Source organism: Dermochelys coriacea, chromosome 11 (assembly GCF_009764565.3).
Source record: "Dermochelys coriacea isolate rDerCor1 chromosome 11, rDerCor1.pri.v4, whole genome shotgun sequence".
Taxonomy (NCBI): domain Eukaryota; kingdom Metazoa; phylum Chordata; order Testudines; family Dermochelyidae; genus Dermochelys; species Dermochelys coriacea.
The window spans coordinates 61,540,376-61,561,237 of NC_050078.2; the positions used below are offsets into that span (position 1 = coordinate 61,540,376).

At 41.9% G+C, this 20,862-nt stretch overlaps 1 protein-coding gene across 2 annotated transcripts in view; it reads left to right on the forward strand.

The window, feature by feature from the left end:
- FAM117B (family with sequence similarity 117 member B) overlaps nt 1-20,862 on the forward strand; it is a 131,718-nt gene that overhangs the window by 76,657 nt on the left and 34,199 nt on the right. For both annotated transcript variants that reach the window (XM_038422117.2, XM_043505610.1), the window contains exon 8: nt 11,773-19,594. In XM_038422117.2, the coding sequence (XP_038278045.1) occupies nt 11,773-12,085 (313 nt within the window). In that variant the 3' untranslated portion in view covers nt 12,086-19,594. The remainder of the gene's footprint in view (nt 1-11,772; nt 19,595-20,862) is intronic.

Below are 20,862 nucleotides of genomic sequence, written 5' to 3' on the forward strand. Positions count from 1 at the left end.
TTACGGGAGATACTGCTGCCTGCTTCTTATTTACGATGTCACCTGAAAGTGAGAACTGGCATTCGCATGGCACTGTTGTAGCCAAAGTTGCAAGGTATTTATGTGCCAGATATACTAACTATTTGTATGCCCCTTCATGCTTTGACCACCAGTCCAGAGGACATGCTTCCATGCTGATGATGGGTTCTACTCGATAATGATCCAGGAGAGTGCGGACTGATGCATATTCATTTTCATCATCTGAGTCAGATGCCATCAACAGAAGGTTGACTTTCTTTTTTGTTGGTTCGGGTTTTGTAGTTTTCAAATCAGAGTGTTGCTCTTTTAAGACTTCTGATGGCATATTCCACACCTCATCCCTCTCAGATTTTGGAAGGCACTTTAGATTCTTAAATCTTGGGTCGAAGTGCTGTAGCTATCTTTAGAAATCTCATATTGGTACCATCTTTGCGTTTTGTCAAATCTGCAATTAAAGTGTTCTTAAATCGAACATCGTATGCTGGGTCGTCATCAGAGACTGCCATAACATGAAATATATGGTAGAATGTGGGTTAAACCACGGACCAGGAGACATACAATTCTCCCCTAAGGAGTTCAGTCAAAAACTTAATTAATGCATTATTTTTTTTAATAAGTCATCGGCATGAAAGCATGTCCCCTGGAATGGTGGTCGAAGCATAAAGGGGTCTTATTAATCCTGAATTAATTTTTTTAATCAAGTTAGTTTTTGAGTTAATCGTGTGAGTTAACTGCAATTAATTGACAACCCTAATTTATATACTCTAAATATATCACTGTCACAGGCTGGCTTGCCCCTTTAAGAGCTAGAGGCCTGGGGCCAGCCAACCCTAATTATAAAATAGGAACACATGAGAAAGGATCACGTGATTCCCCTATAAGAGCAGCAGGAAGCTGCAGAGAGAGGGAGAGAAACTCAGTAAAGGACAACCAAAGTAAGCTGTGGCAGAGAGTTTAGAAGAGTTGCAGTGAGCAGGAGTTGTCTCCTTCAAGACCCTTGACCAGGGGAAGATTTGAGCCTGAAAGCCAGAGGGCAAAAAAGGCTGAGGGCCAGGGAGAGCAGTCTCAGGGGAGAAGAGAACCCAAAGGACTAAGATTTTGTGTTTTACCCATTCTCCCAAGGTCTAATTTAATGGCATATTATTGGACAAAAAAAGCCTGTGTCGTGTTTATTTCAGGAGCCTATAGATTCAGAAGGGGGAAAAGGAGGAAGGGCTGCTGCAGACCTATGCTGGTCACTGGAGGCGCTACAGGGTTGGGGTGCCCTTTGACAGTCACTTTATATATAGGGTATGAAATTCCTTCCTAACATTACTTCATTAACTTCAGTGGAGTTGCACCAGAAATGAATTTAGATCACTTTTCTTTTTTGCTCTTAGTGTAGATTCCTTAGCCCTGATCGATTGACACCTAATTATAAAATGTCTTTTCATTAGGTACTTGCCTGTAATTTACAAACTTCTTAGGTCTCAGAAGGAAACGTGCAGAGATTCTGTGCAGTTGCTACTTTTTATTTTCACTGAGAGTTTTAGGACTTGTTTGGATGCCAACCTTGGAGTGCTAGCAGTCGTAATGTATCTTCATGCCCTTTTGCTAGCCATGGAATGCATGCTGGGAAATTCATATTCTTCAAGTAAGTGCAGCTGTGTATTCCACTTAAGTATGTGGGTGTGCCCAGCAGTCCAGAGCTGGAGAAATTTGCCTAGCAGAACCCATAGAGGGGCAGGGCTCATGCCTTGTGGCCATAGCCCCTCCCCTGGCTACAGGAGCCGGGCTGCCCCAGCCCTCCCTTGGTTACTTCTTATTACCCATGGCTGGAGTCAGAGCTCTGTCTGGTCTCAACCTAACAACCTTTCAACTGATTTAGGTTTTTTCTCTTGTTATATATACTTAGAAGTATTCTTAGTGTTAGTTACAGTAGTTTGTTTCCCTTGGTGATGTCCTCACTGGGTTTTAAACATTTGTCATTCGTGTGAGGGAACAATCCCCTCACATAGTGCTTGCTCTGTTTCAGCAAGGCCCACATCAAAGAGTGTTGCTGTTGCATGATTTGCAGGTCCTTTAAGAAACGGACTCAAGTGGCTCAGGACTTTGGTCTGAAGCAGCGCCTGCTAGAACAGGCCATATGGTGTACGTCAGTATCCAGGCCTTCCTTGGGCTGGAGATCACCCTCGGGCTCCAAGAGTGCTGCTGTTTCACATTCTGGAGCAGCAGCCTCCAATGAAGGAGAGGTTGGTACCAACTGTTTCCACATCAGTGGCATACCAGGTAGCTACAGTCCCCCTCTGCCTTTTGGTCCCGACCTCTCCTTTGGTCCAGGACTTTGCCAGGGCTGCATGAACTATAGCCCCATCAATCGAATGAGCCACTGAACCCTCGGGTCTGTCAGCACCAAACCCCAATGTCCAGGATTAGTACAGGGGGACCTAGGTACTGATAACCTCCTCTGTACCACTGCAGTTGGTGCACCACAAATGCTTCCATGTTAGCTTTCACCGCCCTTCATGTCAGTACCCTCAGGTGCTCCAGTACCGCTTTTCAATTCGGAACTGACACCGCTTCCCGCCTCATTCTGGGCGATGGATGAGGTTGGTCTGACTGCTTGCTCCCTCTGGTCTTGCTCCATCCTTATCACTGGAATCCTGAGGCTCCTCTGCATCTGAATCAGGGTTGTCATCCTCCTGCTCTCCACCACCTGACCAGCAGCAGGGGGCTTTGCTGGACCATTACAGCAAAGTACCAGGATTGGCGCACATCTCATGGTTGGGATGGAGGTGCCTGGCCCAGGTGCCTACTGGCCAGCAATGCCTTATCCATGTCTGTGGTCTCTGTGGAATCCATGGGGGATGCTCCTCGGTCTTTGAGGACCCACTCTTCATCTCCTGGAGGGCAAGATCACTGTCCAGCTCTTCAGTGGTGACTGTCAAATCACTGCAGGCAAAAGCACCAGTGGTCCTCCTCCCTGCAGAGCCTCCAGAGTTGTCCCCTCTGGGCCCGTTAGCCCTGGAATAGGATCCAGCTTTGCCTCAGTTAAGGGCCTGGTCTTCCCCTCCGGATGATGATGTGCTGCCTGGCTCATCCTTCCCTTCAGTACTGGAGGATTTTAAGGCATACCAAGACCTTTTGTGGCATGTAGCTGCTTCCCTCAGTATCCAGGTTGAGTTCTTGCAAGAGAAGACTCACCAATTGGTGGACATCCTACAGCTGTCTGCCCTGAGAGTCTCCCTCCCTGTCAGCGATGGGCTGCTTGAACCAGCTAAGGCTCTCTGGTGCACATCGCCTGTGACTAAGTGCATGGAAAAGAACTATTTCATTCCTGTGCAGGGATTTGAGGGATTTTGCTCCAGTCTGGCATCAAATTCTCTAATTGTAACTGCAGTGACAGTTGTAATTGCAGAGCCCGGCAGGGAAGGTTTATCCCATCCCCAAGGATAGGGTTTCTAAATGATTGGACCTCATGGGTAGTAAGATTTACATCACCTTTTTCTTATAGATGCAAATTGCTAACCAGCAAGCCTTGCTGTCCAAGCACAAATTTGTTAACTGGACAGCTATGTCAAAGTTTGCAGATCAGCTACCCAAGGAGAAGAATTTGGGCTTTTTTCACGGAGGACTGCATGGTGGCTAAGACATCCTTTGAAGTCTGCGCTAGACATCATGGACACCTTGGCCAGGGTAATGTCCTTTGTGGTCACCATGAGGAGGGCTTCCTGGCTGCAGAATTCAGATATTACCCCAATGTCCAGCAAGCCGTTAAGGATTTGCCCTTTGATGGTCAAATGCTGTTCTCTGACAAAATGGCAAAACGCCACACTTCCTTCAAGGACTCCAGGGCTACCCTGTGGTCCTTGGTGTATATGTCGGCAGTGCAGAGGCGCCACTACTGCATTCAGCAGCAGCAGTAGTATTGTTCACTGTGCACATTTGGACAGCCTTTCCATCTTCAGAGGTAAAAGGACTACCCTAGAAATAGGGACAGATTCCACAGGAGAAAGTGGGCTCAGGATTTGGTCAATCCATACGCCCTCCCACTGCACTTTCCGAGCCCCCATTTTGACTCCTTAGTCCAAAGCATTGTTCCAGTGGTAGCTTCCCCCCTCCTCATCTCCCCAGTTTGGGGACAGGCTGACCTGCTTTCACAATGCTTGGGAGCTCGGCCTCAACAAATGTATCAGGTACATGTTCCAAATGGTCACTCTATCGACTATCTCCGCGCATTGTCTCAGAACGACTGGTTTGCTGCTCTGGACCTTCAGGATGCCTACTTTCATGTGGCTATTTTGCCGAGCAACAGAAAGTTCCTTTGGTTTGTTGTGGTGGAACACCGCTTTCAGTTCACAGTGCTTCCATTCAGCCTCACTTCCCCAGGTGTTTATCAGATGGATGGTCATTGTTACAGTGTATCTCAGCAAGAAGAGAATTCACATCTTCCCATATCTGGACAACTGGTTACTGAGGGCAGATCTTGAGAGGAAGTTCTTGCTCATGTCAGCATTACACTGTGCTTGCCCAACCATCTCGAACTCATACTATACAGCAGAAAATCAACTTTGTCTCCCATTCAAAAAAAATCAAGTTCACTGATGCCCTGTCAGATTCCATGACGTTAAGAGCATTTCTGCTGATAGACCATTTTCAGACAAGTCCTCTGTTCAAGCCCCTAGCATCTTGCCCCTTTTTGCTCTTGTGTCAGAAAACTGCTTTCCTGGGAGTGATAATATCCATAAGGAGTGCATGAGAGTCGCAGGCTCTGATGGCAGAGCCTCGTTATACATAATTCTCCAAACACAAAGTGACTGACTTCATGACCAGATCCTAAACTTTTGTCTAAAGTGGTCTCTCAGTTACATTTGAACCAGGCAGGATATTTACCTGTATTTTTTTTTCCCAAAGTCACATTCATCTCTGGAGGAGCAGAGTCGCCATACCTTAGATGTCAGGTGATGCCTAGCCTTTTATCTGGGCAGGACTTAAACCATTTTGTGCTTTGCTTCATTTATTCATGTCATATGCAACATGAAGGATCAAGTGTTCTCTTCACAGATGATCTCCAAATGGAAACATCCTGCTTCAAAACGGCATATGAGATAGCTTTGATTACACCCCTTCAGCTGGTGTGAGCTCATTCTACGAGGGCACAAGCAATGTCTGTAGCATTCCTCAGTGATATTTCCGTATTGGGCATTTGCAGGGCTACTCTGGTCGTCAGTACGTACATTCACAAACCATTATACTAAACTGTATCTTCCAGGGTGGATGCAAACTTTGGTAGGGTGGTCCTGCAGTCCTTGTTTACCTAAACACCACCGAGCTCTGCCTCCTGGGGATGAGAGGTAATGCTCGTCAATCACCTAAGTGGAATAAATATCTGCCTCTGTTCAAAAAAGAAGAAACAGTTACATATCTCCATCACATCTCAAAGAACCACAGTAGTATTTCATGACATACCCTCTGTATCATAGTCTTGTTTCTGGGTCTTCGGTGCAAAGGAACTGAGGGAAGGTCGTGGTGGGTGCCACCTCATGTAGCCAGAGCAGGAGCTACGGCCATGGGTTGTGAGCACTGCCCCTCTATGGGTACTGCTAGATAAATTTCGGAAGTGTCTGTGCGCTCAGTCAAACCGGAGCCGAAGTGGAATACACATCTTTGTCCCATCTCGAAGAACCATGGTTATAGTAAGTAACTATCTCCTATGGATAATATCAAAGGGATACGTTTTGACTGAGTGGAAAAATTGCAGTAGGTGCTTTGATGCCAATATTCAGTATTGTTCATAATGGCTTGTGACACACCTCTTCCAAACTGAAATTATCTGTATTGGGACAAAAAGAAAAGGAGTACTTGTGGCACCTTAGAGGCTAACAAATTTATTAGAGCATAAGCTTTCGTGAGCTACAGCTCACTTCATTGGATGCATGCAGTGGAAAATACAGTGGGGAGATTTATATATACAGAGAACGTGAAACAATGGGTGTTACCATACACACTGTACAGTTATAGAGAGTGAGCGCGCGCGCGCTCTCTCTCTCTCTCTCTCTCTCTCTCTCTCTCTCATTATTTAGTATATTTACTACTGTTTTTAAAATAATTGAAATAATAAGTAAAACAGTTGGAAAAATCTAGAAAGATATTTTTTTAAACAAAAAACAACTTTCATGCCAGCAATCATTCTTCCTACCAGAAAATGTTACACCATAATAACATTGTATAAAAGACTACTTATAGCACTAGAGGGTTAGTAAAACTGGTTATATGTACTTTCTTATTTCTGATTAAAAAATAATGAAAGTTTAGCATAGGATAATCTATGGAGATACATTTACTCTTCTGTAAATGTTCATAATTTGTGCAAAAAAATACACCCTTAAGGCTTACAGGACTTTTATAACAGACAAAAGTGTACAGTAGCTGATAATATAAGTGTAGAGTACAGCAATATTCCCAAATTAGTTACAGAATGGTGGGAATATTTTAAACAGGTGTAAATCAGTGCCTAAATCAGATGAGTGTGAGTTGGTTTGATTTTATATATACCACGTTGGCTATGATCTCATTAGATCTCATAAACTCCATGTGCTAAGTTTAATCATACATCGTTTTTCTGTCCAAGAAAAATGCGTGTTACAGAAAAAGGAGTAAAAGCCTTATTCAGAGCCCTTTGACGTCGATAAGTGTCTTTTTCCATTGACTTCAGTAGGCTTTGAATTGGTCCCTTGGTGAGTCAGTGGGTGGCACTTTTCTCTTGAAGGACCAAATTGTTCCTGATAGGTACTGACGGAAGTGGACAGACAATGTGGCTATCCATTGCCCCAAGGGAGAGACCTAAAGGAATTGTCTCTGGGAGATGTGATCCCTCCCTGAGCTCATTGGTGGATACATTGGGAGAAGGAGGGACTTACAGGCAACACAGTCCATTAGGCTTGTGCTACTTGCTCTCCCTGGAGTGTCTGATTTCCCTTTATGGGCCAGTGCAGAGCCAGTGAGGCAGTGACTGCTCCCCATCTGTATAGGATGTCTGACCTTGCCTGGAGGACAGAGAGGGAGCAGTCGCTTTGCTGCTTTGAGCACAGGGAGTGGAATTGTGACTGGTCTTTTCAGAAGATAAGCACATGTGTGAGCGAGGCTCTTTGTGACCTCTACAACCCTAAGTACCTACTAAGGGAGTCAGATTTTGGCTCGGAGTTGGCACAGAACTAGTGCATCTGTTTATTGCTGGGGACTTGGCTATTGGAGTTGCTGTCTTTTAGATGAAACAAAACCCTGACCACATGTAGTCATTAAAGGTCCTGAGGTACATTTTACAAACTGGTTTAGCTCCCATAAAAATTCCAATTCATGTGACTTCCTGCCCCCATTTTTTTGGTATTTGTAATTTGTAGAATCAGCAACAATTGTTTTCTATTTCTCTGCAAAGAAAAGAATAGTCTGTTAAGAAAAAATAATTGCTCTTATGACAGGCACCTGTATACCATATATACTCATTCATAAGCCAAATATTTCTGATAAAAAAAAGACACATCAAAGAGTGGGCGTCGGCTTATAAACGGGTCTACACCAAAATCTGATGATTTTAAACTCTATGAAATCATTGAATTGAATATCTAATACACTGTTGTTTTGTTTACCTGGAGCGTCTGCAGGCACGGAGACCCTCAGTTCCCTGTGGCCGTGGTTTGCCGTTCCCAGCCAATGCGAGCTGCAGGAAGTGGCGCCACTTCTCCCAGTTCCCATCGGCTGGGAATGGCAAACCGCGGCCACTGGGAGCTGAGGGGCTCCGTGTGTGCGAATGCGCCAGGTAAACAAAACGTCCTGACCTGCCAGCAGCTTACCCTGATGGGCCAGAAGCAGAAGTTTGCCAACCCCTGAAATATAGGGTCGGCTTATGAAAGGGTCATACAGTTTTTACCATTTTTACTTAGCCATCTTGGGAAGGTCGGCTTATAAACAGACCGGCCTATGATCGAGTATATACGGTATGTAATTTCCATATTACTTTTAGGGGAATTCTGTGCCAAAAAAAATAAAAATTCTGCACACTATATTTTAAAATTCTGCAAATTTTATTTGTCAAAATAACACTACATAATCATGTCGGTTTCAATTATTTTGGTAATTTATTTCAAAATACCATCAGCAAGTATATCTGTAACAACACAGACATGCACAAAATTTCCCCCAGGAGTAGAGAGTTAAAGAAACTCCTATGACAACCCAGTTCCTGTTTCTCTGCCACCCTCCCCTCCCACCCCCGAGCCCAGCTGGGGGGGCCCGCCCAGCCAATACACCTGAACCCCCTATCCCTCAGAGCCCAGCTGCAGGGTATCCTTTGCCCAGATATCTGCACCTACTCTCCCCTCCCCTGAGTGCAGCCATGGGCCCCCCTTGCCCAGACACCCACCCCCTAGCCCCCAGAGCCAAGCTGCAGGACCCCCCCCCAGCCCAGACACCTGCCCCCTACCCCTGAGAGCCCAAGTATCTAGAGGGAGAAACAGCCTGATGCTCGGTCCCAGGCTTCTGTGGAGTTTCCTGCTCACTACCATCTCCTTCCCGCAGGGCGTGCTGGGAACTGCAGCTGCCGGGAACCCTCTAGCTCCCTACCCTGCAGCAGTGTCTTCTTTGTGCGAGCTGCGCTCCACTGGAACCAGCGGCCCCTAGTGGTGGCTAGCAGCACTGCAGCCCATTTCTGTGGGGGAAAGGAAATTCTGCACTCACAACATTAATATCTGCAACAATTTGCATTGTGCAGTGGCACAGAATTCCCCCAGGAGTTCCATATGGAGGCTTCTTTTAGGAAAGTGTGAATCCCCTAAAAATAAGGTTTAATTGAAAATGCTGTAATAAACTTACAACTTTGCCAAAAGTCCTGACTACTAGTTAAAACTATTTAAGATGTAGGACCACACATAATAGATTGTAAGAGTAATATTGAAATAATGTTGCTTTTTATTTTCAACTTGAAGGGGAGGGAAGATCTTTAGAGTTCTAAAGAGATAATAAGCTCAGTCCCTAATCTCTGAGAAGAATTCAGTTATCAGTTCAAAAACTTTGTAGCTTTTCAAGGGGCTCCAACTCAAAAAGAAATGTCACCTCAGCTATTATTGTGCTATGGAGTATGCCTTTAGGTTGGGCTCTCCTCAGAGCCATCCCTAGGGTACAGCAAATCAGGGCGACAGCCCCAGGCCCTGCACTTTGGACTGCCCCATACCAACCTCTCCCTTCCCCCAGTGCCTACCATGGATCAGCTGTTTCGTCTGGAGGCGCTGGGGAAGAGGAGCATGGGTGCAGCATGCTCGGGGAGGGGGTAAACTGGGCGGGGAAGAAGCGGAGTGGGGGTGGGGCCTGGGCAAGCCACAGAGGAGCATCCACTGGCAGATAGAAACTTGGTGCCTATGGCCAGGGTCCTGCACCCCGCAAAGGAAGGCCCTGGCTCTCCTTCTCTTGCTTGTTTAGGTAGCCTTATATCGGACATTTTTAAAAAACGTCTCAAATGTCTGTCTCTTTTTCTGTACTACTTGTATTGTTTTAGGTAGGTGTGCCCATTTTAGGATTGCTTCATTACTTATTTTACCAGTTTATTTTACTTTGGTTATTCTGTGCAGATACCTATATTGAAAGCTGTTCAAATTGCAGTGGACGGACTTACTATTTTTCCAGGATTCTGCTCCATGTAGGAGGACACTTAATATATATGATATAAAAATGTATTGTAGTGCAGTGTAGGCTGACTATGGTCTCCAAATTATATAGAGTTATTCAGAAAGGAGGATTGAAAGCTTTCAGCTCTCCTAATTCTGAAATTGTATGCTATTGAAGCTCTGACGTGACACTACGTCACAAATAATCAATCCAGAATCTACCTTCCAAATGATGACCTTTACCCTTTTTAAGATGACCTGCAATTAAATTTAGTTATGTAATGAATATTTTGAATAGCAAGAGTAAGAGGTGTATTCTGCACATAACATAGGACCATATTGTACCCTCCTGCAGTCAGAACCATAGAAGGATGACTGGGGGTCCAGAAAACGTTAAAGTTTATCTTAATTTCCTTCTAGTGCTACCTTCAGTTGCAGAAGGAGGAGAATGTAGACGAGGCAGAGGGCTTGAATTCCCAAACCCAGAGTCCAGGGATCAGTGGGGAATTCCGCTATCAGCTTTGCACATCGTGGAGCGCCTGTGAGGAAGGCTGGCCCCTTGTGGTATTATCTTCCACAAACCACATGGCTCCCTCAGGGACTGTACTCCCTTTGGACATCATCTTTATGGCTCTGTACTAGAAGCCATGGAGAAGCTGTCCTATAAGAAAAATATACCATAATGTGTGTATTTTGTAAAATCTAATTTAGACTTAGTTTGTATCATGTGCATAGGCACAACCTGACGGGGATAAAAGGGACATAATTCCCCTCCGCCTGCAGACTCACATTTTCCTTCCTCTTAATGATTTTCTCTGCACGTGCATACACAACTCTGCTGATACATTATAGGAGGAAACAAAAACAAAAATTCTTTCCCCCTTCACGCTATAGACCTCTCCCAGCTGCTGCTTTTCTCCTTTCACCACAGCCATGCCACATCCTTTGCCAGCCAAGTCCTGGTGAACACAAGTGTTGACAAATGAGGCATCAGGTAAAAGAAGCACCAGCCACTGCGGTGTTTGGTCTCTTCTCCTTGCAGGTGATGCTGTTATGCAGCTACCACCTCCATCTCATCACTTCCCTTCCTCCTCACTGTATCCACACTGGAATAAAGAAATAGTATTCTGGAAGGGAAACAAGGATGAGAATGGGGGAAACATCAGGAAGGGTAGTGGTGGGAGTGGAAATGGATATGTTTATAGTAAAAGATGCTGTTTCTCTGCGTACTCTTCATCAAGCTCCCAAATTGCTTTTTTGCAGTTATACCTCTGGTTCCTTGTATCGGTTACAAACTTTTGTTCCAAATGTGGTTTTGCTTTGGAAAGTCACCATGTAAAATAGGCACTTTCTTACACAATACCACTTCTCCGTGTATGTCAGAGTCCTATCTGCTAACTTTAGTGTAAAAAATATAAGTTTTACTCCTGCTTTAGACCAACACAGCCTAAGGAGGAGTGAATTGTGCTCTGTTTTGGTTCCTACATCAGCAAGAATTAACTAGTTTGGGGGCCGTATTTTACTTTCCATTACAAATGTGTAACATTTGCAGATGACCTGGGGTTGCAGAGGCTCAGTTGAGTTGAATTGAGCTTCCTTTTTTGGTAGAATCTATAGTAACAATCATGCAAAAATCAAAATACAGCTTGATTTTCATTTCAGTACCTAGGAGAAGTTTGCAGGGCTGGCAGTTAAAATAAATAAATAAAACTATTTCTAAATAAGGCAGAGGTGATTCAGAGTCTGAGAAACAACATGTATGGAAACCCACAATGTCTTCTGAACAGAATTACTTTTCAGAGTAGAACCACACTTAAAAAGCCTGATGTAGTTTAGAGCAGACTTCCATAGTTATACCATAGTGCATCTTGGGAAGCAGGAGACAGTAGGTCTGCAAGGTGGGACTTAAGTGTTTGATCTTCAGTTCTTCAAATCACAAATGCTGTCAGTTGTGATGAATGCTCTTACTCTTGCTGTATGGGCATGCTGCAAATTATTTGAAATCTTGTTGTTTTTTTGTCACAGTATGTACAGGTCATCTTTTCAAGATTCTGCCAGAGAGTGAATCTGATTTTTCTGTGTTGAATTTAAACCATTTTGTTTTGCGTTTTATTTGCAGGCCAAAGCCATTGCATGAAATTCCAGCCTTTTACTGTCCTGACAAGAACAAAGTGAATTTCATTCCTAAAAGTGGCTCTGCTTTCTGTCTTGTCAGTATTCTCAAGCCACTTCTTCCCACACCGGATCTTACGCTCAAGGGCACTACTCATAGCCTGACTGTCTCCTCTGGCATGGCACCTAATTTGCTACAGCCCATTGCCATGGCCTCCCTGTCTGCAACTGAGCAAGACCGGATCTCTCGTGGAACAAGTACGGTAATACCACAGACCTGTATACTCCAGCAATCAGGACATATCGAAGAAGCTGAGTGATGAGTCTCCATTGTGCAGGCGTTGTTCTGGAGAGACGGCTAGGAAGACCTTGTTGAAACTAGTTATGACTGGTCACACCTGTTTGTTCATTTTAACAGCTCATGACATTGTCATAGTCATATTCTCCTGATCTCCATGACTATATTGGTAGCATACTGAGAAATCTGGGAGGAAGCGGCAGATAAAGCAGTGCTGTACTCTGCTTGTGAAGACTCGCGTTCCATTTCTCGCCTGCATTTTTTTCCCCAAACTCTGATAAAACAAAGACTGTTATTAATTCTTTGCCATTGGACAGATCAGTTATTGTGATGCTTTGTGTCCTTCAGACTTTTTTCAACAAAAACAACAATTTTGAGAGCCAGCTGATGCCAGCAACCACTGTAACCTGCAGAGGGAGGGGTAACCATATGGCACTGCAAGACCCATCTTTTGTATGAAAATGAATATTTTATAACAAGTTTGCATTTTCTGATACATAGCAGGATGTTCAAAAGACACTTTCCTAGTCACTGTTTTCCTCAGCTGTTGGGTGGTACGTTTTTCTCAGCTGTTTTCCAGCTGCTGGGACCAAAGGATTGTTGAAATACTTTAGTGGTCTCCATGTGACCTTGTTCAACAGTCCGTACCCCCAACAAAAGTAAATAAATGAATGCGTACAAAATGTAAAACAAAAGGAAAGAGAAAACAATATTAGTATGTTATGTGCATTTGTTTTTTATATCAGAGGTTTGTGCTTTGGTAAACCACATTGTTCTTTAACTCCTACTCCCTAGATAGAATTCCTGTGTACATTTAATTACATGGACAGAAAATAGCATTTTAGAGTTCTTGTCCCAGTAGCGTAATCACTTTTTGTTTGGTTAAAAAATGTCTCTTCCCTGCCCCCACCAAAACAAACAAAAAAAAACAACCAAAACCCACCAAAACAAAACCTGCCACTTCGCTCTTGGGAGATCTCTTGGCTACTTGTGTAATTGTCTGAATCATGAATCAGTTTTTGGCACAAAATTTTCTCTGTTGTGGCTGATCACTGTATTATAAACCCTAGCCACATGATACGGAAATGGCTATGCATGGTTCCTTGTCATAATGCTGTTTTGTGGGTGTGTTGAGGGTAGTAGTTTGTTAGGCGTGTATTTGTTACACAGCAGTCAACAGCAACAGATCTGTTCTACCTTTTTGACTAGCAACATTGTCGAGTGTGTCAGAGAGAGGATGTATTGATACCTGGTTCTGGTTTGCAGCTGTTACCAGTTTCCTTTATGCCTCTGTGGTTCTTTGGCTGTTGAAATAAAAAATGAAAATGGGGAGGGATGTTCAAACAGAGCTTGTTCGGGGACTGCAGTGAGGTTTCTCCCAGAGTACTGAAATGCATTTCTTGTCTTTAGATATCACAGTACAAACATCTGCAAGTGCTTTAATACCAAAGTATCTTCAGGTTACAAAAATCAGTTGACAGGAGCCCTGTTTTGGGGAGGTGGCTTCAGTCATTTCAAAGTAGGTGTTGCAATATATAGTCTCTGGGTCTGAATAGTCACCCCACTACATATGTGCAGCTCTCATTGACTTACATACAAACAACTCCCATGGATCAGCTGCATAATCACACACCTGTTTGTAATTGCATCTTTTTAAGAACCATATCACAAATGTAATAGTTTTGTTCTTTGTGTAACACGCTAAGAATTTGGTTGCAGACACCTGAGCCAGGAAAAATACTTGTTTGTCTTAGCAGCTAATAGTTTCTATGTACTTACAATGCACATTGGGTAGTTCCTATAAATCCCACATAATAACATATAGCAATAAATCTACTAAAAGAATAACTGTAAAATGCACCAGCCTACACAAGTGCTGTATTTATGGTATAATGAGCACACTTTTTAAAGTTCCTTAATAACCAAATTTCACCACTTAGTCCATTGTGGTTATTTATAGGTTTATTAGATGTTAATTTAATTAACAAATTGAGGACCAAATCCTGCTCACTTTACTCATTCCCATTGAAATCAGTGGGATTACTCATGTGAGTAAGAGGACTTGGTCATGAATGAACATATTTCGTCCACACCAATAAAATTGGGGGAGAGGAGAGTTTGATAAGATAGTAGTGGTTAGTACATCAAAGCTACATTATAAAAGATTACCATTTTAGGAATAATGGGACATTACTAGTAAATTCTGTGGACACCTAAGAGAGGTCTTCTTTCTAAAACATTTTAAAATCATGATAGCTTGTTTAGACAGTGTTAGGGTTTGGACAAAATCTGATATTTTTGGCTTTGTGGAAGATGGGAATACTTAGGCAAGGGGCCTTTTTGTATGGTATCCAAACTAATTTCTACTTCTTCCATAGTAGCAGATAAAGTGCTTCTGCCATTAATGCCAAACAGCATGGTGCTTATCAAGCGATCTTAACTGGATAGTTAAGTACCAAAGGGCTAAAGTCAGCATATAATAAAACTTTTAGTCTTGGGGTTATTAACCATCCTCCGTCCAAATCATTCTAATGTCTTTGTTCAACATAGTGAATATTTGAAAATAGGAAATGGGATCACCTATCTTAGATTTTTCTGTAGTACCCATCGTTGTAATAGTTGAGCATTACCCCCCTCATTTAGTTAGTTCACATAGAAGTGCATTATGAGACAATGTACTATATAAAATAGTGGGCTACTCCACTAGAAACCAAATGTAAATGATAGGGTTTTTTTATAAAAGTTGAAAAACCCCAAAACTGAATTAGACCTTTTTAATGTTAAAATTTTTTGAACATGCCACAGCAAGGACTCGTATTAAGGTGGTAAGATGGCTTCTATTTGAAGATCAATTTTTACAAAAAATTTCTTTAGCCTTAAATTTTTCATGCTCTTTCTTGTTCCAGAACAGAGGTATTTGGTAAAATTTTATAGGTCTTTTTAAAGACATGGATCTTAGAATAGCGTATGGGGTTTTAAATTCTTGAAAATTGCGGGGAGGGAGGGGGTTGGTGTTCCATACATATCTCAAATATGGTATGACATAAAACTTCAAATTAGTTCTGACATACCTATCTCCAGTGAAAACTAGTGTACAAGACTAGCTACCTTTTTGAATTCTCTAATTCTTAATGATTTAGTCAAAAATTGTGCAGTGACCATTTGCATGTGTTCACAACTTGATACACCTAGGACTTGGTTTTCTGAGCTGTTGAGTACTCCCAACTACAGTTCAAAGCAGTGGGTGGTTCATTGCTTACTGTTGCTGAAAATCAGGCCCTTAGTATCCTAAACTGGACATCCCGAACATGAGGCATCCAAACTTAGTGAACACTTGAAAATGTTGGCCTTATTTTCTGCCAACATTAAAAACAGTCCAATGTCTGTGGAGTTCATAAGCTCTGTAGAGTATGAAAGGCCTGTGCCATTGTAGTAGTAGTAATACAGTTCTAGGTTGGCAGCTGCAACTATTAGAATATTTTTCTTCTTTCTTTACTCAAGATGCAGGATAATAGGATCTAATTACACTTTCATTTGCTTCTGCTGCTTATTCCTCATCTGATGCCATAATTCCATGTGTGACATCACAGTTTAATGGGATGTCAGAGAAAAAAGAATGACATGCCAGAAGTATTAACTTTTAAGAAAAATCCTGTTTTTATCCGTATGACCCCAGTAAAGAAGAAAGGATGGAAAATACAGGAAAATATTGAAGCAAAACTGGCTAACTTTTTAAGATTTCCATAAAGCCAACAGTTGTTGTTCAAGAATATTTACTCTCAAGGGCTACTCTTTAAGTTTACTTTAAATTATGGTTTACCAATCTCAGACATTGAAATTAATGGAGAGTACTGTAGAAGTTGATCCTATTGGGGAAAATAGGAGCCTGTATGGGTAGGCACTTGCATATCCCTCATCCTTGTAGTATCCTGGGAAGTTAAAATATTGTGACCATTATGTACCTGTTAGCAAACACATGAAAAAACATAGTTCTGGCAAATTTTAGGCCTATGGCAAGTATAGCATTTTTCAGTGCTTATGCCCCAATTTACCACTTTTGATTCCTATTCCCAATGGGTTAAAGTTGCCAAGAAAGCTTTTCAAGCAAGGAGTTATGAGTAATTAAAAAAGGAAATAAATTTGGGTAATGAGGTGGGAAATTAACAACTAGGGACATCCATTAGCCTTTCCCCATCTCTGGACTTATTTAGCTTTGCTATTGGTGTCATCAGTGGCAAATAAATGGTAATGCAAATGTCCCTTACAAGAGTATGCGCTTTCTTTTTTTTTTTTTTTTTCTTCTCCTTTCCTCTACCACCATCTCTGAAATAATGTGGTGTGACTTCCACACATCCGTTCACTGCCTGTGGTATCAAAAAGGTTTTACCCTTTCTGATTTATTTTCTCTCTTGCTGAAGACCAGTCATCTTTTCCACAAAAACTTTAGGGGGGAAATATATGATCTGGTAAACTGCATGGAAATAAAATGTGTAACTTGTAGTTGCAAAGACCAATAATATTTGGGTACCCACAGGTATTTTGATCAACCTCTGTCTCTTAATGCACATATTAGTCTTGTTTGGGGCCTTTTTCCTCTATTTTTATAGATTGATGTGAGACTTGTGTCTGCTAGAAATTTCTTCTTGAACAAACATTCAGACTTGTCCTACCCACCCAGAATTTATTCACACATTTTCAATAAATATCTCCAAAACAGGGCTTGTGTGTTGTTTCCATTTATTCTTTGTTTTCATTTAATTATTGCCTTCACAATAAACAATGAATGACCAAAAACAAAGGGCCTGACCATAGGCTCCCAAAATGATTGTTGCTAGGGGACCAGGGCCTCTTCATCCAGTCCTGAAGTCAAGGGGCCCTTGACACCTATTGTACTCAACAGGAGTTGAGAGCTCCCAGGACCAAAGCTGTTTTTCCCGATAAAACTCAAGTTAGTAAAGGGATCATCCATCGTAATCAAAATGGATGAAAAAGCACGACATAGGAGCTAACTGTCATTACTGTTAAAGAGCTTTTCTGAGATTATAGTCACAATATTCAAAACTGCGTACATAGGCACCTAAAATCAGGGCACTTGCTTTAAAAATGCAGGGTCCCACAGCTCCCATTGATTTAGATGGGATGTGGGAGTGCTCAGCTCCTCAGAAAATCAAACTCCTGTTATATAGGTTCCCTGTATATTTAGGAATTTAATTTAGAGACACTTTTTTGCAAATGTTGGTTTATGTGTATAAGCCAACATTTGCTTATATGGGAAAGGATATTAACCATATTTCATGCAATAGTCCAAACACAAATGAAACCCTGTTACTGCTTTGTTGGACTCATTTTATCTTTTCCACATAGTTTTGTGAACTTCAACTATGCTAAAGGATTTATGTTTGGCAAAGCAGCAGCTTTTGTAGGGCTGAGCTATTTGTCTGAATTGCAGAAAGGTAGTTAACCAAAAATTGCAGTCAACATTTCAAATCAGATCTTCATAGGAAATGTATCCTGCAAGCATTCACAGCTTCAAAAATAACCTGTTTAGTCACTTCGTCTAATCTGAATCCTCAGTATATTGATAATTAAACAAGAATATAATTTTGATATTACACTTTGTGACATGCTTGCTTTTTATTTAAATTCTGTAATTTGGGAGGATAGCAATAAGAAGATATCCAAAAGTGCCCTTCAGTTTTATTTTCTATGTTAGCTGTCATTTCTTTTCTCTGTTACACTGATAATTTGGAGAAGCTCATATATATTGTACTGATACAGTAGAACCTCAGAGTTCTGAACACCAGAGTTACAAACTGACCAGTCAACCACAGGTCTCATTTGGAACTGGAAGTACACAATCAGACAGTAGCAGAGACCAGGGGGAAAAAAAGCAAATACACTACAGTACTGTGTTAAACATAAACTAAAACAAATAAAGGGAGAACGACATTTTTCTTCTGCATAGTAATGTTTCAAAGCTGTATTAAGTCAATGTTCAGTTCTAAACTTTTGAAAGAACCATCATGACATTTTGTTCAGCTACAAATACTTGAGTTACAAACAACCTTCATTCCCAAGTAGGGTGACCAGATGACAAGAACAAAATATCGGGACACATAGGAGGGCAGCCACAGGCTCATCCGCCCCGCATCAGGGCTGCCCCAAGCAAAAAAAAAAAAAGTGCTGCCAAAGCAAAATATTGGGATAAATGGCATCCCGACCTTACATCGGTCAGGATGCAGGACAAACAACTAAATAATGGGACAGTCCTGATTTTATCGGGACGTCTGGTCACCCTATTCCCAAGGTGTTCATAACGGAGGTTCTGCTGTAGATTGCTTTGTTACATGTAAGCTGAGTGAGTGAAGTGTCTTCCAGGAACATTCTGCTGGAAGGACCTATTTCTGAGTTTACACTGTTTGTAAATCTGGAGTGACTCAATTGAGTTAAATGGAGTTCTCTGGATTTACACTATTCTGTCTTTGATACGCTATTTGTGCCCATACTACTTTTTCCTAACATTGTGAATCTGAGTTCTGATTTGTGAACTCTTGCACTGAAAATATGCAAAATCTAGAATAGATGAATTTGCCTACAATAAAGTAATAAAATTTCCAGCTACTTTTTTACCTTTTGTTGTTGTTTTGGCAGCTGAGAAGGGTTTATGTGCTGTGGTGGCCTGAACATTTGCTTCATTAATTATCCTGAGGGTGGTGAATGTTTTCACTACATCACACTGAGCATGGCCCTTTCAAAAGAAAGGTTAGAAAGACAGGATATAGGGAAGATTAGGTTGGAAGACAGTAGGGTTATCCTCACCCCATTTCCCCACCCCACTCCACTCCTCAAAGAGACACGTTAAGAGTGATTTCTCCCACCTATTTGATAGGTTGTATAGACCCTTTGGCACCCCTCATGCCTACGATCCACCCTGTTTAAGGAAATAACAGCAATCTAGAGAACTGGAGAGGTGAGCTCCAGCAGATGGCTCCCTGAATGGATGAGTGGAGAGAAGAGGACACCTGCATTCCTCAGAAACCTAATTCACTGAAGCAGCTGCACTTCATTACTAATTAGTAATGAAGTCTATAGCAAGGGCAGCCTTATAGAGGAAGCTGCTCAGACATTTCCTGCAAATCAAGCTCCATACTGTTCTGGGTTTTTTCTTTTTAATATATTTTGTTTTGAGTAGCCTCCCTACATACCCTTTTAGCCCCTGAGTCAGAATTGGCTTGTTTTGCTGATCTCCACACACCCAGATCAGACCTACTTAGGGAGGAGGCTTTCACTGCAGAGCGGCAAAATTGGAACTATGCTCATCCTATGCCTGTGAGCAACTGTAGCTCCCTTCCATGAAGTCAGGTGAGAGTACTGATTATTGCTAAGATTTGCCTGCTCTGTGTAGATCCTTTCTGATTAGAAGGCCAGAACATTTTCCCTTCTGAAAAATCATCCTGAGCCATATGTGAGCTCAGGATGGAGGAGCCGGACTGAAGCTTTCCTGGAAATGCCCACAAGGAGTAAAATCAAGGTGAGTTTCCAAGTGTATTAGATTTTTTTTTTAAAAATAAAGTAAATAGATTGAACAGAAAAATAAGTAGGCTGCTAATCAGAAATTCAGAATAATAAAAAGATCATTGACTTTTCTAATGTTCATCAGGGCTCCTGAGGCAGGAGACCTATTAAAATATGATTTGTCTTCAGCCCACTTAGAGACTTTAGGAGACTCTCTCACCCCAGTCTGGCCTCTCTAATTCTCCACTTAGGGTCCTTGGGAGAACCTTAGGAGCTTTTCTCTCTTTTAGACAGCAGTAAGGTGTCTCTCAACGTGGTGTCATTAATTCCCCAGAAATCCCCTTTTTAAAATGGAATTGCCACATTTTCTTAAGTGTTGTCATAAAAAGAAGGGCTGTATGAAAAAGTTCCAAAAGCCTTTCCTGCAATTTGCTGTCGAGGTGGGCCCAAGGATTTTGTTGGCCCATGGGGCAAGTACCAAATAGGTAGTGCCTTACAGAAATAGGCACAAGCGATGCATGAGTACCCCCCTTGATGAATATGTGGCACGAAGGGGAGAGAGTTTGGGTTCTGGGGTATTTTATTAAGCTTTGCTGCTATACGGAGACAATGATACTATTAGTATTTGGCCACTTGTTCTTTTCAATTTTTGCCTGCCAAGTAAGATCAGTTCAGGTAAGCAGAATGATGAGACAGTAATCAGATTTTCCACTATTACAGTAGAGTTCTTGTATGCAATTGCGGATACTGTGTGTAACAAGTGGAGACAATTCTTTAGTTTCAATGCATTTTTTTAAAATGCTGGTCATATTTGTTGTTTTTTTGTTTTTCCCTGGTTGCTGGTTAATGGTCTTTGGATACCCTTAGAAATAACCCTAGCCATTTTTTCCTGGTACAAATGACACTGCATGCCTTGCAGCATGGTTAGAATTATAGGAGACATCAGACAACAAGAAAAACAACAATGAAGTGAGACCATGTTGCCAATTTATCTGCCTTCAGATAAGAGACTTTCGGTAAAATTGCCATAGATTAAGACTAGCAAATGTTTAAACAACCACTAAGAGTACTTAACTGTAGCTACACACCAGTGCCATAATTCCCCAATCTTCACTAATCTGTCTCCAGTCACTACAAGTTTAGAAGGAATCCAACAGACAAAAAAGATTCACAATTCCCCTTTTATTTTTCACAGATCCTCCTTTGCATTTCAAAAATCTGTCTGCTATCCAGTTGACTTTGGAAATATTACAAAATTGCAGAAACCAAATAAATTATTTTCAC